The 25,219-nt window shown below is 43.9% G+C and overlaps 1 protein-coding gene across 2 annotated transcripts in view; it reads left to right on the top strand.

The window, feature by feature from the left end:
* The first annotated feature begins 22,965 nt into the window (after nucleotides 1-22,965).
* LOC138304022 (protein-glutamine gamma-glutamyltransferase 6-like) overlaps nucleotides 22,966-25,219 on the top strand; it is a 418,261-nt gene continuing 416,007 nt past the window's right edge. Inside the window, exon 1 of one of the 2 annotated variants that reach the window (XM_069243672.1) lies at nucleotides 22,966-23,194. In XM_069243672.1, coding sequence (XP_069099773.1) covers nucleotides 23,176-23,194 — 19 coding nt within the window. In that variant the 5' untranslated portion in view covers nucleotides 22,966-23,175. The remainder of the gene's footprint in view (nucleotides 23,195-25,219) is intronic. The other variant, XM_069243674.1, reaches the window with a different exon arrangement.

Genomic DNA, 25,219 nt, shown 5'->3' with positions numbered 1-25,219 from the left:
CATCTTTAAGACCAAGCTGCCCCTGTCTTCCTTGCACTGATTTTGCCGCCTCTGAGGCCAGTGATGGCAAAGGCAGGGCCAGGGTTTGCAAATGGTAAGCCAGGTGTCACAGCTGCGACCCCTGACAAACCCTAAATGACGCCATGGGTGGCTGTGTCCTTTCTGGTTTTAAGGTTAACAGCGGTGAAGGCCTAGGCATAATACAGAGTAAAGTTTGACATCAAACACCCCCTCGAGAAATGGCACCAGACAGCTGGTGGTTTATTGCACATCAGAGACATTTAGAGAATGCAAGGGATTCAAGTGAATTAAGGTAACAGAAGCCTAACACATTTACATGACCCATTAAGTGGTACTTCGGGTTGTTTTGCATAGCCCAAGGATGCTGGATAGAGTCAAGAATACTTGTAAAGGCAGTCAATGGAACATAATGAAACTGAATGGCGCCTATTTATAGAGGCCTTCTGAAGTATGTAAAGTAGTAATCCTGTATCATTCTATAACAAACTCTTATTTGCCTCATTTAATTTGCTCCAAAACATCAAAATGGTAACACAATCGGAATATTTAGGGAATATTCATAAAACGGTATGTATATAAATTAGTGCACCCTCTTTGCACCTTTAATAATAGTGTAAGTAAAAGAGAACTCCTGCCTGTACTCCTAGGTGTTTTTTCGAATTGGTCTCAGAATTTTAAAACAGCAAACGTAAACCACAACTATATCTCAAATGGCAGGCTTCATTCTTTATTGATACACTTTTCACCCTTTCATTGAAAATGTAATTAACATGTATTGCTTGTTGCATTGCCTCACTGTAGTTCGAAAAAAAGAAGAGCCAGTGCGGTGAACTCAATTGAAAAGTTTGATGTGCTTATTTTTTAAGACAATCGCAACAATTGCTGTTTTCTCTACATCCCTCGATGAATAAACAATTCTTAATGCCACCAAATGAAAAAAAATCACGGTTTTGTAGTACAACATTTTATGATGATATCTGATTTAGCGTTTCATGAACATGCCAATGACTAATTGCAGGTAAAAATATATTGTAGTAACTGTAGTTGGTTGTATGATGGAACCAGGTATGTGGCAAACACGCATGCCTGAACAACGCAGTCGGAACCACGACTGCGTTGTTTCCACGCATGCCTTTACCACGCATGCCTTTACAAGGATTTTTCGTTGTAAAGGCATGCCTAGTAAAGGCATGTGTGGAAACGGGATGCGTGGTGGTTGCATGCTACACCCCTACCCTAAAATCAGAAGTACCAAGACCCCTCACCCTTAAAAACTGCCCCAATACCCCTCCACCCACCCTGAGCCCTAAAATGACCCCACCCCCGAAAATAAAACTACCCAACCCCTAAAAACACATTACCCTGACCCCCACACCTCCGCCCCTAAAAACCCAACCCCCGCCTGCCCTGAATACAAAATTACCCCAACCTCCCACCCCTGCCCCTAAAACGCAGAGCCCCCCACGTCCCTAAATACAAAATTACCCGCCCACCCACCCCTAAAAACCCACCCTACGCCCTAAATACAAAATGACCCCGACCCCCCACCCCTAATAACCCGCCCCACCGGCCCTAAATGCAAAATTACCCAACCCCCACCCCGCACCTAAAAACTCGACCCCCACCTGCCCTGAGTAGAAAATGACCCCCAACACCCACCCCACCCCTAAAAACCTGACCCCTCACCTGCCTTAAATACAAAACTACCCCTACCCCACCCCTAAAAACTTGCACCATTCTAAATACTAAATTATCCTGATGCCCCACCTCCTAATAACCCACCCCCACCCGCCCTAAATACAAAATTGCCCCAACCCCCACCCCTAAAAAACAGACCCCCCCACCTGCCCTAAATACAAAATTACCCAGACTCCACCATTAAAAACCTGCCCTAAAAACATAATTACCCCAGCCCCCAAATACAAAATTACCCTGACCCCTTCCCCCTAAAAACCCAACCCCCCACCCCTAAATACAAAATTAACCCGACCCCCGGCCCCTAAAAACAAAATAATCCCAACTCCCTACTCCGCCCTAAAACCATAGTACCGACCCTCCACCCCACCCCACCCCACCCCTTCAAAAAAATAAAATGACCTAACCACCCTAACGCCTTCACCCCCGCACCCACCCCTAAAAAGTATGCCCAACCCTGCCCCCGCCCCACTTACCTGACCACATCCTCTCCCTATGGATCTTTCTTTTTTCTCTGCGTTAACCACGCACACAGAGAAAAAGGCCTGTGTTATCCAGGCAAGCGTCGTTCCACTTACGTGAACAACGCAAGTGTGGTTGCGGACGCGTTGTTCCGGATCTTTCCCATTGTAGTTGCCTTTGGTTAATTCACATGTACACGTAAATCAGAGAGGAATGATGACAGAGGTTACTCCCATCAGCGGGTTTTATAACGTTTATAGCACATGGATTAATGAAATACTTGTTGTTGAAAGACTACAGGTGAAAATTCAGAGATTTGTCACAGTATTTCTCAATCACATTTCAAAATTGAGAGGAGGTGACATTTAAAAAAATAAGTCAGTTTTCGGATTTAAGAGACACATTTCAGTACTCCAGTAGGAAATGCTATATTCATGACACAGATTAACAAGTAAGGAAATTGACAGATTTCACAAACCCAATTTTGTCATTTGTTAAGGGAGGACTGGGGGCTAGGGTACGTAACAGTGCATAACAGGCCAGTCACATGGTTATTGACATCTCAATAAAGGTCATCCTGTACTAAGAATGAGAGCTGTGGCTAGAATGCCTAGCAGAGAGGCAAAGCAGAAATTCCGGCGTGACCAAGGTGGCATGACCTCCTCCCTCAAGGATGAAAACACCCACAACTAGAGGAGAAATAATGCATCTCACTGGTGTCAACTGATTATCTCCCATAACTCAGATTTGCAGGCTCTGGTCATGACAACTTCAACCAAATAGTACCAACCGCAGAGAATGCAGAGCCTTTTTGAAGAGCCTTTGGAGGAAGTAGGTAGCACAGCAGCTGGTATTCAGTTGGTTACATGCCCAATAGATTTGTGGCTTTCTGAGAGGTTAGAAGAAACCTAAGGAGCATAAGCTGGCTGTGCCATTATGCTTCCCAAAACGTGATGGAGAAGGGGTGGTTATTTTTATTTATGTGACGTGTAAAGGGAATTGCTAAATGTGGTGCACTGAAATATATTAGTAAAACTGCACAAAAGAAGTTAATGTTTATATAAGCTACATTCATACTCATTTGCAAGAATGTCAAAGTTGCAGTATTTTAGAAATGTTATTCTTTATAATCATTATATATTCAACAAGTTAGATATTTAAATATTGAACTAAAAGAATATTCCTGTTCACTTTAGTCGGTCGGAGTGAACGCTGCATTCATTTTGTATGTTCTAATCTTGAACATGGAATCTTGTTTTTCCAAAGCTACAGGTGCTTAATTTAACAAGGAGCTTGCTGTACACAAGAGATAACAGGGTCTGGGAGAACGCAACCAGAAGAAAGGAGTATTCTGCACTAGCAGCTATGGCTTTTGAGATTCCTGAATGTGAGTGTGTCTGGAGTCGAAGGCTTGGGAAGACTGAATTGTTAATTATAACTGCCTTAATGTTTTGTTTTTCAAATGAGAGTTTCTGCCATGATGTCATCACATCTGGAAAAAAACAAGATATAAGAGTAGTTTAGCTGGCGAGAGATTCAGACTCTCTCTGCCCCTCACTCAGAGTCGTCCTTTTGAGGTGGACCTCATACTTTCTATGAAGCTTTATGCCACTGCACCTCTGTTGAACAGAATCTTCTACTGAAATCCTGTTTGCTAACTTTTCTCAGATATTCCTTTAGAAACAGAATAGTTTAGAAGCTAGATTCAGTGGTTAGGCAAGATAGCTTAATTTTATAATCTAGACACAAAGTACTTTTCCTGATTTTCTGCATTGTTGCTATTGAAGTCTTGGTCTTTTAAAAATTGCTTCGATTTAATATTGTGCAAATCCTTAACTCTCCATTGATGATTCTGTATCTCTATACTATATTTTTGAGACTCACCTATGTAACTTTGACTTCGATTCTGTCATAAAGCCCATTTAAACTTGAATTTGGACTCTGAGGTCTAATGTGTGACTATTTAGTTAAACTGTAATTGATTTGAATGATTGTGTAAAATTATCGCTTCACCCCTCAGAGCAGAGAAGAAAGGATCCATCGTACTCCAGATGAAGGGATAGGGCCCAGGCTCCATCAACACCAGAGAGATTTACTTTGGTGGTGGTGGTGGTGTAATCGGCGTCGAGGCAGCACACTGAGTGGTAGGATTATTGCCATTGGATATGTCAGATCACCCACTGGGGGATTTCTGATTTTTTTCTTCTTTGTTTCCCCTCGCTGTCTCTACTGCTGATTCTCCATGAACCTATGACTATTGTATTGACCAATGCAAGCCATATCTCGTATGCTCTTTATGAGGTAAGTTTACAAGATAGACCTTAATACAGAGTTAAGTGTACAAGGCAGACATTGATGCAGAGTACAGTGAAGAATGCACACATAATAGTATTTCCCCACTGAATTGCATCACAGACATCCTAATGAGGGGGGTTCTACTAAAGGTAGTAGAAAAGGTGGAGAAAAGGTGGAGACACTGCCCAGCAATAACCAAGAGGCCAAGAGAATGAACATGGTAGTGGTTTCTCATCTCATCTACCGAATAAAGTCTAGGAGCTATGAAAGAGACACAGAAGATGCAAGGCTAGGACCCCACAAGAGGCTAAAAGGAAAAGGACTAGGAAAAGGCATCCTCAAACCAAACTGCACTGGGATGATTCCAGTCACAGCTTCATCATAGAATAGCCTATTCTACAAGCACCACCAATTCCACCAAATCTAAATCATCAAGAGACACCCTAGATGTTACAGGTGTATAAGATCCTACAGCTGGCTAGGACGCCACAAGAGGGTAGAAAGAAATGGACTAGGAAAAGACATCCTAAGACCAAATGGTAGTGGAATGATTTGAGTCGCAGATTCATCAGAGAAAACCCCATACCACAAGAACTACTCATTCCACCAAGTCAAAGTCATCAAGACCAGATAGGGCCTGATTACAATCTTGACGGACGGGGTTACTCCGTCACAAACATGACAGCTATCCCATCTGCCATATTACGATCCCATTATACCCTATAGAGATCATCATATGGTGGAAAGAATATATGTCATGTTTGTGACGGAGTATTCCATCTGTCAAAATCATAATTAGGCCTTTAGTCTCTGTTTTGAAGTTCAGAAACCTCTAGCGTGCCAAACCGGGAATACATATCAAATTAAGTCATCTTTAAGTCAGACACCTCTGCAATGAGGTCCCGCTAAAGCTCTGGAAGTCTTGGAAGACCAAAAACTTTGTATGTCTTATCTTTTCAGACTTTCTGGAGCAGCTTCTTTGGCACTTCTAGGGCTCTCAGCACCCAAGAACAGTACTGAGGGGTCAGATTTCACTACAGAAGAGGCCAACAACATTATTCAGTCCAGGGTCAGTTGCTACTAGTCAGCTGGTCACTCTATGAAAAAGGCTTCCTGCAACTTGTTGTGTCCCTGCTGCCAGTGAGGAAGTCAACCAACTGACCCTTGCAATCCACTTCTGAGTCCTGGATACAAATGGGATCCATCGTAGCCCTCTGGTCTCAACACAGGTCAAGTTCTTCTCTATTGTTCCAGAGGTCCAAATGTGTTCACCCTACTCTTCCAAAATTCATAAACCATTTTTTATTTTATGGGAGCATGTTTGACACTTCACTAAGTGGAAGCACTGACAGCCCAGCTGGAAAGTTAAAGCTTATTACTCTACCGGAGATGCAGGCAGACAGTGTGAGCCTTTTTAAAAGTTACTTGTCCAGAATATTTATTAAAAGTCTGACTGTGCCAAATAATTGGAACTGAATTCGAGAAATATAGCAGAAATATTTTTTTTACCTAAACCTTAGTTTTTCTTAAAGGGTAGATACAGTTTTGAACAATGAAAATTGTTTTTTGGCCTATTCAGAGTAGGTACATGTCAACACTAAATTATTGATGTATCATATTTGAATATGAAGCACCATAACTTGTGGGTTACAAAGCCTACTTACGAGTGACATATGTCATTTTTAATGGTTTGGCGTTTTCAAAAAGGGGTTTTTAGATAGCTCCGCCAGTAGGTTTAAAGCTGCAGAGGTCCACACTGCCCGTTACAGAACAATGATAACCATTTACCATGTTTATTGTTGTCAGCCTGTCCGGCCATAACAATCTCACACTTGGACTTACCAACATCACATAACGCATTAAAATCACATAATAAAAATACAAACTTGTCAATAAAAACTATACTTAACAATCAACTCTTTCGTGTGCACCATCGCACGACGCCAGGTGAACCCTAAGTTATCATGTAAGTGCTTTGCGACAATAGCTAACCAGTTGCACCGTGGTTTGTTTGCATAAGACCTACGCAATTCAGTAGAGGCATGATAAAGTTGAGAATTAGATGATATTGATCTGGTACTAATCGTGTGGGGCCGTTTGATACGACTCTCTAACTTAATAACGGCCCAGGGAACTATCCCTGACCTGCCTCATCCTGCACCGTTTTCCCTAGGCAATAAACACTTATAGGACACCACTGAACAGTTATTATTATGCTGAAGGCTATGGGTGCATAGATGATCGTAACTTCCATGCCTCCAAGATGTATGTTGAGACTGTCATCACGATGTGTTTGTTATTTGAATGCACTTCCTAACACCAAACTTTTTAAAAAGTGGTGGTAAGTACAGTTTTCGAAGTTCAAGCGTAAAGTGACATATCAAGAGAAAGTGAGATAATGTTTCTTGACCACCATAAAGGCAAGGGCAGCAATCAAGTCTCCCCAAGGGAAAAGGCTGCCATTTGTTAGTCACTGAAATCACCGGTAGCATACCCATATGAAATTTAAAATAAAGAGCTCTTTTTAACTCCGGGTCGATACTGTCCATAAAGACATCCAGATTAAGTTCTTGGTTAAATAAGATATATTGATTAAATAAATGACTGAGTGAATCACAAATGTTCCGAGTCTTGTGGTCCCAATATGCCTTTTTAGCAGCAGCTGGGCTAGGATAAGCTGCAGAAGTCAGGCTACACAACGCTATATTTCTTTTTCAGCCTATTGGATGGCGCCACATGTACTGCAGTCCACAGGGGATGTTTAATTTTCCCATGTCATTGGTGTATTTACCTGCACTATATACTATGGCATTACTGGAAAATTAAATGTGCCAACTGAGGATTATTCAAATTTACTATCTTTTTAGGAGTCAGGATACACTGTCTCCTGGGCAGTAGTGCCATAATGTGCTAAGTTCACTAACTAGCAGTACCAGTCAGCAAACAATGGGAGTCATCATGCAAAAATATGTATTTTCTCATAATTCTCTTCTGCTTTTTCCTCTCATTAACAATGACTGTCAGTAATTCTAGCAGAGCAATTTATAAAACTGGAAAGTTGTAGTGCAGTCGGACATAGTATTGCTTAAGGACTTTTACTCCTAGTCGAAACATTCTGTCTGTAGAGCTTGGGAAGCTGCAGGAAGAGCAGACTAATGGTGGCCTAGAAATTACAAGGATTTCTGCTGTTTTCACTACACTTTGATCTTGCGCACTCCCTGCTTGAAACCTCCAAGTGACATTTCATGAAGATAAAAGAGTAGTGATATAAACAGGTTTGCAAAGCATACTAAAACAACAATTGGAGAAAATGAAATATAGTATCCAAACTAGTATACTTTAAGGAAGTTTCAAGTGTTACTGCACAAGGGAGGGTCCAATTCACCACAACTATTTAAGTGAATTTGTGGTAGAGAGGTACTGCTATGATATCACTTTATTTTGCCCTGATTCATTGATGGGTCAGATTTAACAAATATATATTTGCCATTTCAAGACAATATAACAATTGTGGCAGTGTGAGAAGATAGTTATAGTTTTAGTGAACTATACTATGCAATACCGCATAGATCTCAAAAATAGAATGCAATTAAGTAATTTCCTCGTTGGAAAATAAAGTGAAAGGGCGAAGTTGGTTCTAATTTGCTAAACATAATGATATTAATATAAGACTTTAGGAAAGAGCAGAGGAGTACAAGATTACTAGACAAAGAGGCCTAGGAAACCCTAAATGACTCCAATTACCGTCTGTGAGAAAGTAGCCTCTTTCTAGCATGGTTACCCCCATTCTTTACCTGTTTGTCAGTGTGTTTTTACTGCCTCACTATGATTCTGCTAGCCAGGACCCCAGTGCTCATAGTTTGAGACCTATTTGTCAGTATGTTTTTACTGTCTCACTGCGATCCTGCTAGCCAGGACCCCAGTGCTAATAGTTTGTGGCCTATATGTGTTGTAAGTATGCTTGACTGTGTCACTGGAGTTCTGCTAACCAGAACTGCAGTGCTTATGCTCTCTCTGTTTACCAAATTTGTCACTATAGGTTAGTGACTCCATAAACCAATTCTAATTGGCACACTGGACCCCCCTTATGAGTCCCTAGTATATGGTACCTAGGTACCCAAGGCATTGGGGTTCCAGGAGATCCTTGTGGGCTGCAGCAGTTCTTTTGCCACCCATAAGGAGCTCATGCAAACACACATTCAGGACTGCCACGGCAGCCTGAGTGAAATAGTGGACACACTATTTCACAGCCACTTTCACTGCACCAGGTAACTTATAAGTCACCTATATGTCTAACCTTCAGTTACTGAAGGCTAGGTGTAAAGTTACTGTGTGTGAAGGCACCCTTGCCCCCACGTTGTCCAGGACTAATTTACCAGACTTTGTGATTGTGGGGACACCATTATAAGCGTGCACTACCTATATGTCAATACATATATTTAGCTTCACAGTGGTAACTCCAAATATGGCCATGTGAGGTGCCCAAGATTGTGAAATTGAACCCCCAATCCAAAACCGGTATTGTGGGGCCAATTCCATGCACCCTGGGGGCTCCACCTTGGACCTCCAGTACTCTGAGGTTTCCACTGCAGCCTAAGCTGCTGCCACCTCACAGGCAGGTTTCTGCCCTCCTGGAGCAGCTCAATCCCAGGAAGGCAGAACAATGCATTTCCTTGAGGAGAGGGGCGTTACAACCCCTCCCACTGGTAATAGGTGTTACAGGCATGGGATGGGTACCCCCCTGAGCCTCTGGAAATGCTTTGAAGGGCACAAACTGTGCCCTCCTTGAATAATCCAGTCTACACCAGTTCAGGGGCCCCCAGTCCCTGCTCTGGCATGAAACTGGAGAAAGGAAAGGGGAGTGACCGCTCCCCTCTCCATCACCACCCCAGGGGTGGTGCCCATAGCTCCTCCAGAGTGTCCTTGGCTTTAGCCATCTTGGGTCCCAAGGTGTGGAGACCCTCTGGAAGCATATAAGTGGCCAGTGCCAGCAGGTGACGTCAGATACCCCTCCTGATAGGTGCATGCCTGGGTCCAATCCCCCTCTAAGGAGTATTTAGGGTCTTTCCTCTGGACGTTTCCTCAGATTCGGTTTGCAAGGTTCCTCCAGGACTCCTCTACATCCTCTGCTTTAGGTTCTGTCTGTCGGATCACCCGCAGACAGTATCCAGGAAGGCTCTTGTGACCTGCAACTTCAGCTCCGGCCAGCAACTGCAACAGTCCAAGGTATGCACGCTCTGCGGACTGCCTGTCTTCACCCTGCACCAGAAGAACCAAAGGAATCTCATTGTGGAGTGACAGAGTCACTTCCCTGCTTCAGCAGGTACCTCTCTGCGACAATGACCGGTACTCTGGGACTCCTCTCCTGTTGACGAGCGTGATCCCTGGACCACAGGTGGTGGACCGGAGTGACCCTGACTGTCGAAAGGTCCAGCTGTCCAAATTTGGTGGAGGAAAGAGCTTGCCACCCCGTGCCACACAGTACCCCTGTGCATTGCGTCCTTTGCAGCTCCTTGGGCTTCTGTGCATTTCTTTCCAAAGTTCTTCATGCACAGCGTAGCCCAGGTCCCCCACACTCCATCCTGTAATGCACAGCTCTCTGGGTTGTTCTCCGGCGACGTGGGATCCTCCTCTGTAGTGCTGCAATGACCACACTTTGCAAGTCCTTCGTCCCCGTGTCCTGGGACTCCCGTGCGGGCTGCCTGGTCTTCAGAGGGCTCTCTGAAGTGCTGGGCACCCCCTCTGTCTCCTCAGTCTGAGTTGACCCCCAGGCTCCTCCTGGGTCCAGGCAGCTCCTTTTTGACACAAACCGCATACTTGCGTGAACCATGGTTTGTTGGCGGAATCCAGCGACGCAAACAGCCTGCATCCAACAACTCAACGTTGGACATCTCTTTCACCAAGCAAGAACCCACAGCTATCTTCTTTGGTGCATTTCTGTACTTTTCTTCCAACCGGAGAATCCACTTTTGCACCTTCTTCCAGGTGGGTAGGGGTTCCCTTTATTCCTATACTCTTTTTCGACTTCTGGACTTGGTCTCCTTGTCCACAGGTCTTCAGGTCCAGGAATCCATAGTTGGCTGCTTGCAGTCTTGCTTGGTTCTTGCAAAATTCTCCATCACGACGTGTAGTGTGCTCTCAGGAAACTTGCTGTACGTTACTCCTGCTTTCCTGAGCTCTGGGGTGGGGTATGTTACTTACCTTTGGTGTTCCCTTACACTTCCAGCACCTCTCTACACACTATACTTGCCTAGGGGGGAATTAGGCATTTGCATTCTACTATTTTAGTATATGGTATGTGTTGCCACTAGGCCTATTGCAATCTATTGTATTTTTCACTGTTTGCACTATTCTATGACTGTTTACTTACCTGATTTTGGTTACTAGTGTTTATATTGTGTATAATGCTTACCTCCAGAAAGAGTATTTCCTCTAAGATATTTTGGCCTTGTGTCACTAAAATAAAGTACCTTTATTTTTGGTAACACTGAGTATTGTCTTTTATTGTGTATAAGTACTGTGTGACTATAGTGGTATTGCAAGAGCTTTGCATGTCTCCTAGTTCAGCCTTGACTGCTCTGCTACAGCTACCCATATACAGCCTAAGCTGCTAGACACTGCCTACATTTCACTAATAAGGGATAACTGGACCTGGTATAAGGTGTAAGTACCTTAGGTACCCACTATAACCCAGGCCAGCCTCCTACATTGGTGGTGCAGCGATGGGATAAGTACCTACAATTGCTTTACCACTTTGTCACTGGTGCTTTCCACAAGAAAAGTGTCCTCCAATACTTAGAGCTGTATACAATTATACCTAGCAGTCATTTTTTCACTTCCAAAAAGTTTTCCAAACTTTTAAAAAGTTTTTCAAAGTTCTGAAAACTTTTCCTTTTCCTCTAAAAAAGTTAGGTGAAATAGTTTGCTTACTTCTTATTCTTCTCTCTAACCTTTTCTATTACTGTGTCTTTTGTAGAGGCTTCCCCCAGGGTTGTCAAGACCACTTATGAAAATCTTAATTTCAAAAGTCTGAGGTGTTTCTGTTTAGAAAGAAGCTTAAGGACTGGGAAGAATCACAATACGGATTTCCTCTTGAATCTCCTCTTACAAGATGACCATGAGTATCCTGATGGTCATGTACAATCAGAAGGGGAGGTAGAGGGAGATTCTGACCATGTAGATTCAAGAGAGGGTCCTGAAGATGCAGGGGAGGGTCCTTCCACAAATCTTTCTCTCAAGCAACCACATAGTGTAGCTGGTAGTGGGAAGGGGTCACACACAGGTAGAGCACCCTTCACACCTAGAGGCCAGGTCACTAGGGTTGCACAAGTTAGGGAGAGATCTACTTCTGCTCATTCTCACATCACATCAGTCTCTAAAGGGCCTAAAATATCCAATATTGAGGATAACTCCCTAGATACAGAACTCAGAAAGCTGAGATTGGAGGAGGTCAGACTGAGGCTGAAACAGCAACAGTTGGCCTTAGCTAGGGAAGCCTTAGCTGTAGAAAGAGAAAGACAGGGGTTGGTTCCCCATGGTGGCAGCAGCATTGAAAGTTTCAGGACTTATGAGGTCAGGGAGGACAACATTAGCTCATAACTTAAACAAAAGTTTTCCCCCATACAAGTTGGGGGATGATATTCAAAAGTGGTTGGCTGCACTTAAGAGGGCCTGTAAGGTTGAAAGGGTCCCTCAAAAGCAGTGGCCTGCTATACTTTGGTTGTCCTTCTCTGACAAAGGGAGGGGCAGACTCTTCACTGTTAGGGAGTAGGATGCAGACAACATCAACATTTTAAAAAATGCACTCACTGGTGGTTTTGGTCTCACCACAGAGCAATACAGAATCAAGTTCAGGGAAACCAAGAAAGAATTTTCACAAGATTGGGTTGACTTTGTGGGCTGTTCTGTGAAAGCTTTAGAGGGATGGGTACATGGCAGTAAAGTCTCTGATAATCAGGGCCTGTATAATCTGATTTTGAGAGACCATATATTGAATAGTTGTGTGTCTGACTTGTTACACCAGTATCTTGTGGACCTCTCCTCAAGAATTGGGAAAGAAGGCAGACAAATGGATCAGAACAAGGGTGAGCAAAAAAGCTCATACAAGCTCATACAAGGGGTGACAAAGAAAAGAAGAAAGATGGTGAAAAAGTCTCATGATAAGCATGGGGATAAGACTAAACACAAAGATCCTTCTTCAGGTCCATAACACTCCTCTAGGGGTGGGGATAAATCATCATCTTCTTCTCACTCTACACACAATAAAAAGCCCTGGTGCTATGTGTGCAGAGGTAAAGGCCGTAGGCCAGGGGATAAGTCCTGCTGAGGTAAAGCCCCTGAGCCTACCACCACTAATACATCAAACTCTTGCCCCTAGCAGTAGTGGTCATAGTGGTGGGACTACTGGCAATAGTCAAACACAAAGTGTGGTTGGGTTCACTTTTGGGTCCATCATAGAAACTGGGGTATGGTTCAAGTATTGGCTCTTTATCAAGAATATAGAAGTCAGAGAGCCTCCGGCAGCTTCCGGGGATTGACGGGGAACATGGCGGTCTGCTAGTGCGCCGACCGTGATCCCCGCCCTCCGCTCACATGCCGCCGGCTCTCCTGCTGCGGGGACGGATCCCAGTTGCGCTTTCTTTTCTTTCTTCTTTGTTTTTTTACTTACCCGGTGTCTGCAGCGGATGGGCGCTCCACACATTGGGGTCCCCTTCGACCGGGCGAGTCCACTGCTGTTCCCATGCTGGATTCGAGCTGCCTGGTCGCTCCGCAAGCACAGAGGGGTGGTGGCCAGGATGCACTTCCAGGGTAGCGGAGGCAGAGGCAGAGCCAGCACAGGCTTGTTCCTGGCTCTGCCCTGCCTGCACCAGGATCCACAAGGTGAGCTGGCCTCGGAGCAGCTATATCTGGGTTATTTTGACGTTCTGAAGCAGCTTTCGCCTCAGGCCCTTCTTCAGCAGCCCTTCTGCATGACCCCTAGGCGCCCATCTGGGCCGAGGGCCAGAACATGGCTACGAGGGCAGAAGTTGCCCCCCTCGAAGGCTGGGTTGTACCCTCCAGCTTCTTTTGCAGCTCCATCAGCACTACCTCCTCTGGGTGCTGGGGCAAGAAGTAAGCGTGCGGCAAAAGGTAACGCCTCTAAACATTCTATACCTCCAGATTTGCGAACTGAGGGAGGGGTTTCTCTTTCAAACTTTTAAGCCCCATCGGCTAAAATCATTGCAAGTTTAACTTCTGGGCTGCAAAAAGTTACCCCCTCCCTTAGGTCTTTCTATAAAATATTAGACCAGTCCAGTGCTTCTCAGACAGCACCCACTTCTTTGGTAAACAAGGCTGCAAATATGTCTAATATGGCAGAAGCTGTACCCCGCTGGTTTCGCCGCAGAGCCTAGTTATGCAGGAGGTAGATCAGGATACAGCTGGGGGGGCTTCTGTGCTTCCATGCGAGACAGAGTCCGATAGAACTAATGTAGCACATACGGATTCCCTCCTCCAGTCGTTACTGCATGAGATGAAAGACTAATTTGTGGTTTCTGAATCCAACCAAGCTAAAATCCAGGGGGTCTGTGATGGTCTAGATGCGAAAATCACTAATCTTAGGGAGAGACTAGGGACTATAGGGGCACTACAGGCAGAAGTGGAGTTTAATTCTCATGAGGTTCAAATACTGAAACCAAGTGAGAAGGACCTGAGAGAGAAACTGGAATTCCTGGAAACTCACTGTAGGAGGAATAAGCTCAGATTTTTTTAATATTCCAGAAGGTGTGGAAAGGGACAATATTAAAGACTTCATAATAGCCTTGATCAAAGACCATATCCCGACGGTGACCTACCATGATCTGGCCTCAGAAATTCAAAGAGTCCATTGAGACCCTTTCAAGAGAAATCCTAACAAGGAGAAACCTAGAAAGGTGCTGGTTAATGTTGCCTCATATCGAGTAAAGGAACTAATTCTTGCAGAACCTCTCAAAGTCCAGGGTTTTTGGCATGAGGGTTGGTCATTCCTAATAAGATCTGATATGTCTAGGGCAACGTTAGATCAACGTTGGGAGCTGGGGAAGGCTTTGCAGGAGTTTAATTCTGTGGGTGCCCCTCCACAATTGAGGTTCCCCGCCACTTTGAGGGTAATGTGGAAAAACAAAATGTATAATTTTTGTCATCCCCAAGAAGCTAAAGTTTTGGTTGATCAGATAAAAGGGGAGAGCTAGCGGGTTGTGGAGGGCTGCGGCCTAAGGGTAGTATGAGCCACCCAATAAGGTTTCAAGAAGGGTTCCCAAGGGAGAGGTTGGGTTAGGGCAGTGTGTTATTTTTTTTAACGATCCAATTAAGGTCACAATGGGTGGAGAGCAGATGGGGGGAAATGAAAAAAAAAATTAGCACGATTGTATAACTGTTGAGGTCAGACAAGAGCTTCTTATTCTTATTTGGATAACGGCATGACGATGCACTCTGGTGATATATCTAAACTTAAAATATTGACCTGGAATGTAAATGGCCTTAAAGTGAACAGTAGAAGAAGGAGAGTTCTGGAGTTCCTAAGAATGTCTGATAGCCAGATCATTCTCCTGCTGGAGACCCATTTAAGATGGGAGGAGTGTATGAGTATTCTTAAGTCACAAAGATGGATCACCCACTTTGTTTGTACTAATCAATCTTGCAATGTGAAAGGGGTCGCGATTATAGTAAAGAATAGCGTTCAACTGGCAGATATCAGTGCTGATCCTAGGGAGAGATGGGTCTTGGCAAATATCAAGTTAGGAGGGCGCCAACACACTTTAGTATCCTATTATGGTCCTAACGTGGATGACCCGGGCCCACTTGGGGATCTCTACGAGCAACTGATCGGAAGAGCTCAGAATTTGATAATAGCTGGTGGAGACTTTAATGTTTTGCTTAATCTTTCCCTAGATAGGTCTACCCCCAGACCAGCTTTTAGTACACCTAATATGAGATCTTGCTTACACAATATAATGGAAAATTTTGGCCTGACTGATCCTTGGCGAAACAGAATGGGACAAACCAAGGAGTTCACTTTCTGGAATAAGAGACTTGGGCATGCTTCCAGAATTGGCTTCTTTCTGATAGACATTAAACTTCAAAATAACCTAATGGCAATTTCCCACCAGGCAAGCCATCTCTCGGACCACTCATCCGTTCAGCTGACTGTAAGTCTGTCTGACTCTCGTTCCTGCACTATATGGACACTGGATCGTTCTCTCCTGAGGGAAGAAGAGATTGTCTTAAAGTTATAAAGGGACGCCAAGGAATTCTTTGAGATCAACTTAGGTTCCTCTCCAATATCCACGGTTTGGGAAGCATATAAGGCCTTTATCCGTGGAAAACTGATTTGCTATGCTGCTTTTAGAGCCAAGAGAACCAGAACAACAATGGAGACTCTTGATGGTAAACTTCGTACCCTGCAAGCCCAAGGACTATCCTCTCAGTACGCAATAACGCACGATCTAGTTGCTGCAATTGATACTGCATCCACTTTTAGCATGCCTCTAGCTATATCCACAATTGATGCTGGCAAGGCTTTTGACCGAGTGAGCTGGCTCTTCCTGCAGGCGGTAATGGACCCTAATAACTTTGGTGAAAATTTTCTTAATGCAATTAAAACTATTTACAAGGCTCCTTCAGCTCCGGATCTGGTTAATGGCATTCTATCCCCATATTTTAAGATTGAACGGGGGACACAACAGGGTTGCCCTCTCTCCCCTCTTCTCTTTAATCTTTATATTGAGCCTCTGGCTAGGAGAATCAGGGCAGATCAGAGAATCAAAATTTTTCAACACCCCGGCTGGGTCCTGAAGGAAGCTCTATATGTGGATGATCTTTTGATATACACACAGAACCCCCAATATGCTCTTCCAGCACTTTTGGAAATCATTGTTAGTTTTGGAGACATTTCAGGTTATTTAATTAACACAGACAAATCTGAAGCAATGACTTGAAATGGCCCTTTGGATAACCTATTGGAGAAAGACGAAATCTGATATTTAGGGGTCAAAGTGGTCAAGAATCTGGCAGAGATGGCTCAAGTGAACTTCGAGCATCATCTAAGGGAAACAAATAAGTTACTCCTTCAATGGTCACACCTACGTCTCTCTATTTTAGGGAGAACTAATTTATTAAAGATGGTGGCGCTGCCAACATTCATCTTTATCTTTAATGCTATCACTTTATCTTTTTAAAAAGAATGGCTAAGGTGATTGCAGGGGGTATTACTTAGCTTCATTTGGTCCTGTAAAAAACCCAGAATAGCATGGAAAATTTTGAGAAAGAAAAAGCTAGATGGAGGAATTGCACTGCCAGATTTTCAGCTTTATAACTGGGCTTTCCAGCTGAAAAACGTTAGATCACTTCTTTGTAAGGAGTATCTTTCCCCTCGACTTCAGGCTCTAATAGGGTGTTTCTGGGACCAGGGTACACAGTTTCTTTATAAATTTGGCCATCCCAAGTATTACCAAAAAGTTAGACTAAAAACTATTTTTAATGCCTGCAGCATCTGGTATGCAGTAAGAAGAAGACTAGATATCCCATATTACAGTGAGGTGGTCCCAATCTAGAAGTCTCACAATACTCAGACGTGTCTCCAGGATGTACTAGCTAAGCCATTGATAGAGGGAGGAATTGTGCAGTGGGGACACTGTTAGCTCTTGGGAATCCTTATTGGAAGTAACTAATGCTAAAATATCTAGGTTCAAATACTTGCAAATTAAAGGTTGTCTGCAAGGAGAACCTGAGGCTGGGTGTTCTACGGGATGGGAGAAGGAAATTACCGGTCCCCAGAGCCAAAAGAAAGAGGTTTCAAAGTGGTATTGGGCATTTATACAAGCTGAAGATGCATCTTGCCCATCCTCTACAGAGGGATGGGACCTGGTGTTTACCGCACTTGATGTTCCTTATTTCTGGTGGGCCTCCATGAAGATTCTCTGGTCTGTGGTTAAATCTGCCCCCCCCCCTGCCGGAACCACTTGTTCACCATATATCAGGCTTTTTGGACCCCTAAAAGGCTTGCTAGACTAGCTCTTCAAGGTAAGAGTGGTTGCCCAAAGTGTGACCTAGAGGGGGCAGATGATATTCATCTTTGGTGGCAGTGCCCAGGGATTCATACTGTTTGGGAACAAGTGGGTAAGTCAATCTTGTCAATCATATATAGGCGTAATGAGATAATACTTCCAATGGTTGTATTTGGGTTATATGAGACTGCGAGAGGAGTTTGTGTGATAGATTGGAGAGACCTCTGATGCATCTCTTTTCCTATTTGGTTCTGATACCCCAGCAGGAAATATGTATTAAGTGGACCCCCCCCACTCATAGGGATTGGTTGTTGTCAGTTAAAAGAATTTTTGATTTAGACTGCAGTAATGGCTCGGATAGGTCCCTTAGAATGTGGGAACCCTTTTTTTTTCTATAGAACCATCTCTACAGGCATTAGGCCAGTGTGAACTAATTAGACTTGAGTCTTGTTTCGGTAAGAGTCCAATGGTTACGTCTTTAAGATCTTACAACTAGGAGGATGGGGGTGGACTGGTTCTGCCCTCCCTCTAAGGTTGATGGGGGGCCGCTTGCCACCTGAGCTCTGGTGGACCACCAGGCCGAGGTCCAGGGCTGGAACGTGATGTGGCTTCTCTTGTCTGTATTTGGCTATATATGAGGACTCAAAAAAAGAAAAAAAAAACTGGGGTAGGTATAGAAACTCCCAAGACAGTTTCGGTCACACCTAGTAGCACAGGTCTTGCCACCTTGGCTTCTTGTCCCCTTAATATGGACAAGTACAAGTAGTCAATTTAAAAAAATGGTGTTGAGGCCCAGGCCTACAGGGACACAGGTGCCAGTATCACTTTGGTGACTGAAAACCTGGTGTCACCTGCACAACACCTCCTTGGATAGAAGTACCAGGTTACTGATGTCAACAACTCCACTCAGTCTCTCCCCTCAGCTGTAGTGCAACTTAGTTGGGGTAGAGTTACTGGCCCAAAGCAGGTGGTGGTATCACCTAGCTTACCTGTAGACTGTCTCTTAGGTAATGACCTAGAGGCCTCAGGTTGGGCTGAGGTAGAGTTTAGGACCCATGCATCCAAGCTGGATATCCCTGAGGAATAGCTTCTTCTCATTTCTGGTGAAATGAAAAAGCAAAGAAGAGAAGGAGGCCTGAAGTCTCAGGATTCTTCTCATCCAACAGGTAAAAGGGGTATCAAAGTATCCCTTCCCCACCCGACCATTAAGGATACCATTCCAGTGGTGGGAGAAAACTCTCCTGGGGAGGAACCTGTACCAAGGGAGGCCACAGCTACCACAGCTGACCCCCCAGAGGTAAAAGTTCCTCTCTGTGGAACCACTAAACCATATGTGCAAAACTGCACTGTTTTAGTAAATTCGGAGCAACCATCCATCCATCCCAGAGAAGCTTTAGTGCAGCAGCCCTGCACTACCTCTGAACACATAGGACAGCAGCCCTGTCCTAATGTGAAGCTTATAGGGCAGCAGTCTGCCCTGCTCCAACCCAAGAGAAACAGCAACCCTGTTCTCTCTTTCAGCCATACGGACAAACCTTGTGCCCAGCTATGGCCCTACTGAGACAGCATCCATGTCTAGCGTTCTCATCCTTAGGACAGCAGCCCTGTCTTGACATAGGCTCAGTGGAACAGTCCCACTGCCCCACTTTAAAACTTACAAATATAGAATCTGAGAATATACACTTGCACTGTTTCTAGGTAAAAATCTCCAAACAGGATGGTTTACATCCCAACAGGGAAGTAACCATACAGTGGATGATAAAGGGAGTAGCCACTCTATTACAGATCTACTCTCCACTTATCACCACTTAGACAATAAAGTCTCAACTGGCCAAAGTTAGACTTATTGTCCGTCATTTGAGGGGTGGGGGTTATGTGAGAAACTAGCCTCTTTCTAGCATGGTTACCCCAATCTTTGACCTGTTTGTCAGTGTGTTTTTACTGTCTCAATGGGATCCTGCTAGCCAGGACACCAGTGCCCCTCTTTTGTGGCCTACATGTCAGTATGTTTTATTGTTTTGTCAGTGTGCTTGACTGTGTCACTGGAGTCCTGCTCCAGTTAACTTTTTAAAAGTGGCATTTTCAAACTTGTGATGATAAATCCGACTTTACCATTAACAAGAGTTTATCATTACAAGTTCATAGGTACCACATATGGTTTAGGAATTACAATTTACTAATTTTAATAAGGGATCCCCAATGTTACCCTATGGGAGGGGTAGACCCCCTCAGTATCAAGAAAATTAATTTCAGAGTTCTTCACTACTAGGACATGTAAAACAAAAAGGTACATGTCCTACCTTTCAATTACACAGCACCCTGCCCTATGAGCTACTGAGGGCATACCTTAGTGACCTATATTTAATAAAAGGGGAGTTTAGGGCTTGGCAAGGGGTTTTAAATGCCAAGTCGACATGGCATAGATACACTTCCACAGGCTGCAATGACAGGTCTGGGACAAGTTTTAACGTACCACTTAAGTGGGTACCACAATAAGTGCAACAGGCCTATTGGTAGCATTTAATCTACAGGCCCTGGATACATGGTATACATCTACAAGGGGCTCACATGCAAATTAAATATGCCAAACAGGTATATGCCTATCAAATTATGTTTAGGGGAGTGAGCACCTGCACTTTAGCACTGAGTAGCAGTGGTAATGTGCACCGAGTCCTAAGGCCAACAGAGCAAAAATCCAACAAAAAGGAGGCAAGCAGGCAAAGGAATTGGGGGAAGACCACCCTAAGGCTAACAGGTCTAACAGTTGGCATAAAGAATCTTTATGCTGGGTGACAAACCTCACCACTCCTAGTCCATTGGCTAGCATTCATTGTGAAATATGGTCCTTCTGTGTCATTTTACTTGACGTGTTTTTGAGACACATCAATACCCAATGTCTCCTATCCTGACAATTAGTAGCATTGCCGTCTGACCCACTGATACAGTACTTTAGGGTTTTCATAACAAAATATTTTATGGTTTGCTGTTTTAGTACGGTATTGGTCTTCTTTTCCAGAAAAACAAGAGTCTTGCCGTACATAGTTTCTATAAGTATGCCAGGATGGTAATGGTCTGGTCCTGTAACAGCAAGGGTTTGGTTATGCGATGGGCCGCTGACCAGATACCTTTCCATCAAATGAAAACAGGAATGGATCTTTGTGCCAGAGCAATGGACTTGATAAGGATGCAATCCTGTCTTCTGACATTTGTTCTAGACAAAGGACAGTGTGGTGGACATATTACTTCTTTCCTATCAGACGAATGATTACAGGGCTCCACACCCACCGATAAACATCTGAGTCAGTAAAATAAAACCAAATCTTCCTCTTGCACATCTGCACTTAAAAAATAAGTTTAACCTTCTGCACTTAAAAAATAAGTTTCACCTTCCACCACTAGTTGCAGCAACGTTGCAATGCGCTGAGGTCATGAGACATCCATAGATGTTGTTCAGGGGCCATTAGAGGTCGCAGATGTGATGCCTGAGCTTCAGTTTGGAACACTAGCAAGCTATTCCAACCTTTTTGTTGGTGCTTAGTTTGAACCTGTGGTTGCAGGTGGGATCTATGGTACTCATTTTTTAGAGACCTGCATTCATTTTATTTCTTTAGACTTTGACCAAAAGCAGGAGAGGGAAAGAACACAAGGGGAACGAAGGAGTAAGAGAAAGATGGTAAACTTATGAAAGGAGGAAAGCAGGAACATGTAAGAGTGAGGTTGAGGAGCAGGGAATGTCTGGCGGTGGTTTAAAGATGAAAAAGGTATAATTAAGACCACATAGCCTTAGTATTCGGCCCGCTGACATACAAAAAGCAAACCTTTGGGCTCGTCACTTTTTGCTTCAAAAAGTAAGCACTGCATTGTGTTCATAAGAAATCCTGTCATGCCATTTACATTTTTAAACGTAAATTGTTATGCAACCTAAATCATCACATCAGTAACATTCTGACCACAAGACAGAGCACATACGTTGATCCTACACACCATCTAAGGCAGACCTAAGCGCCCCCAGCAACCAAGAACACAGGAGGCATCTCAGTCCTCAATATCACAGAATACCTTAATGCCATTTTTACTTCAAAACTTTCTCTTTCAATCCACTTCTTGTAAGCTTGATGTCTTGTCTTCACACCGCTACAACATCTAACACATTGTCAAGCTGAATAACATAAAATAGGCATCACAATTATCCATCTGTAATTAGGACCATGTGGAAGAACGAGAGTTTTGTCAGCCCTTCTGGCACTTTCCATTGTGATCAGTGCAACTTGTCTCCTTTCACATGACCTACTAACTACCCAGCACCTACCCTGTGTAGTTCCCTCTACTATTTTGAGTCATTCTGCAATAGGTTACATTGTTTATGTACCGTTCCAGACTTGGTCCCCATGCACCTATAATAGTCTTGCCAATGATCCATTTTATAGAGAGCATTCTGGTAATCTTCTGCTCATGTCCGCCCCCTCTTTCCCCCTTGCCAACAACCGATTCCTGTGTTCTCCTTTAATTTTAATTGTGAGAGATCTTTGTTCATCTCACTCCAGTAATATAAACACAATAGTCAAAACTTTGTCTGATGATGGCCCTTTGGTACGTGTTTCGTGTGTATGAACTTAATACACAGACTCACGTACATGCCTTGTCAAATCCCAGGTGAAGCATCAGGTCCAGGGTGCATCATACGTACATTGTCCCCTCAGTCATAATCAAATAACTAGCAAAGATCCCACTGAAAAATAGAATGATTGTTTAATAGTGTGGTAACGGTGCAACTGGACATATAACGAATCGATATTTACCTGAATATAGTTACCTTTACATTTTATGCCACAATACTTTTGTATCGCAATATTTTGTAGATTATATTCTTCTGGTATAACCCCCCCCCCCCCCCCCCCCCATCATATTTGAGCTCTCTACATTTCATTTTTGCCTTCCTGTTTTAGTAATCCGCTCCAACCCTGCAACAGATTGTTCTATTTAGCACCTCAACTGTGTTCCTCCAGCCAACTCAGACTGTTACACAATACTCTCTCTTAGCTGTGAAGCACTCGGCTGCTTCCGGGGACCAGGTCTGCATGTGTGCTGTCAACAACCAAGCATTGGCAAAGTGCCACAAAATGCGCTTATCGTAGCAGACATACAGTGTGGCACTGACATGGTTAATAGAGTTTCTCCGTTTAGTTTTGGAGAGCACCTCACTGACGCATAAGGCAGTCTAGGCGAATAGACTGGTGAGGGCGGGTTCGTATCAGAAACTAAGCCAGAATCCAAAATTATGAAAACTAAACGGTCTTCAAAAATTTTACGATTGACAAAGGTCTTAAAATATTTAGCACCGAACAATCACATGACTTACCCTTGAACTGAGTTATGAAACATCACACATCTGCTTTTTAAAATAAAAAAGTCAAAGATTTGGTATGTTCCAGCCTCTCCCCTTTTTACAGGATATGATAGTAGGGCCCTCTTTGGTTATTTTGTCGCTGCAAGCTGTAAACCGACTTTACAAGTATCGTAGATGAAACGTTTCCGGTGAAATTTGAAGATTACTAAACACGTTCAGGCAATGAATTAGACAGACTTTTCGTGGGGGCGGAGGGGTGCACTGAGGAAGACGAGAGTAGTTTCTCGAGACAGTCTGAGTTGCTTGGCAAACGGGACAGGGAGAGCTAGGAGAATGGGAGAAGTTGATAAAGGTAAGCCTTAATCAGTGCTGTCGTTTTTTACCACAGTTCATGACCGTTGGGTGATCTGCTGCTATTGGTTTTCTTTATTTGTATTGTTAACCGTGGTTAAAGTAGCTTCTTGTTTCTTTTGAAGCCAAAGTCTGCTTTTATATAAGGTGTATTCCTATTACAATTCATCCATACTTGTTTTATCATTATCAAACCGATAAGAGGTTGAGATGACCCGTTCGATGTTCTGATTGTAGGGTGCCCAGATATCTCCTTGTTACATGTAGTTTTAGCCTACTTTAGGCATTGTGGCTCATATTTATCAAACTTTCACACAACACAGGAAGACACCTTGATGTGCTGCGTGAATGGGAGAGGACAGGAAAATGCTCGTACTTAAAATTATGTGGCGCATTCCTGCCCTCTCCTTGCGCGGGGTGCACAGTGTGCTGCCTTGCTTCAACGCTGGCACGCTTTCACTGTGGTGCAAGGGTACTTGCGTTGTGGGCAGAATTGTGAAGGGGCACCTTCCTGCTCAAAAAACAATCTTCTAAGGTTTTTTCCTCTTTCTGTGTGCGCTGCAGAATGCATGACACGTGGAAGTAGGAAAAAAATGAGGAGAAATAAACACATTTTTCCTTGTTACACCCACCCTGGGAAGGCGTAGCATTTTGACGCATTCCCAGGCCTATCGCTTATAGTAAATCTGAGGATGTGCCAAAATCCATGGGTGGATGCGTGGGAACACCCGCACTCAACCCAAGGAATACATCTTGTGATGCCTTGTGTTATTCCAGATTTACCAACCTTGGGAGGACCTCTCCTCCCTCAAAAAAGTTATTAAATAATGTTGTATATTCAGCACATCTGCATACATTGTTTATTCACATCTTTACATCTGTACCAAAAGTATTTCAAGGTGTTAAATTTGGGCTAAAAGTAAAATCACATCAAAAAGTCCTGTGGCTAGTAGGGAAGTTCTGTTCCTGATTAAAAACATCAATTATACTTTTGATGGGACCAAGGCCTTGGGGATCGTAGCAAATTACATTTTTGTAGAGTGGGATTGTGCGGCCCCCTTCCCCAAGCCATTGTAAGGCCCAGGGGACCTCATAGCCCAATGATGATTGTATTATATAGGGGAAGGCGCATGCAGCCCCCTCTCTGATCCTTATGAAGGTCTTGGGGATCCCATCCCCAGGGGCCTGTTACATTGTTTAGGGGAAGTTTTGAGAGTGGTCCCCTCCCTGAGCATTGTGAAGGACCTGGGGACCCCATATCCTTTTGTCAAAACATTTTTTGGGGTAAGGGGTGTGGGGCTTCCCTCTCCGATCAACCAGTGGCCCTATGGACCCCATTCTCTTCGGCCTAATGACAACAGTGTCTCAGGACCCCATCCCCTGGAACATTGCAGTTCCCTGCCTGCAAGAACACGGACTGTGACGCTGCTCACTACCGCAGTGACTCTTCATTGGACCGTGGTCGGGCCAGCAGTCCATGTTTCGGGACACCAGCACCGCCGCGGCCCGTTTTCTGTCTTCGTTTTGCTGCGGTGCAGCCCAGGAGGCACATTTCAGGCTTTGGGCCTCCCTGATTTGCCCCCTACTCACCTCCTTGGGTTTTTACTCTTCTTTCCTCCTTTTTCTTTTTCTTCTTTCTTTGTTTCTTCTTTTTTCTTGGTCTCCATATTGTCTTTGTCCTTGGTGGTGTTCTTCCCAGCATGCCTTTTTTCTTTTTCTTTTCTACTTGGTCTTTTTTTCTACTCATTTCTATATGGTCTTTCCCAATCTAAGATGGTGTCGTACTTTCTTCCTGTTGTCACTTCCTGTTTTCTGGAATATAAGCACTGCAGTTCTTTTCTTCCTTGCGTTACAAACACTTCTGCTTTGGTGGTGATCCTCGCTCCTGTTTTCTGTTTTTTCCGTGTTCCTAGTTCTTCCTGCAAGATTCTATTATATATTTTTTTCCTTTTTTCATTGTTTTTTCCTCTTTTTTCAGGAGTTCCTGTGGTAGAGTTTTTTCCCCAATTATTTTGGGCTTTACCTC

This window comes from Pleurodeles waltl, chromosome 7, assembly GCF_031143425.1.
Source record: "Pleurodeles waltl isolate 20211129_DDA chromosome 7, aPleWal1.hap1.20221129, whole genome shotgun sequence".
In the NCBI taxonomy this organism is placed as follows: Eukaryota; Metazoa; Chordata; class Amphibia; order Caudata; family Salamandridae; genus Pleurodeles; species Pleurodeles waltl.
The sequence above is the reverse complement of the archived record's forward strand: the minus strand, read 5'-3'. Positions and strand labels throughout refer to the sequence as shown.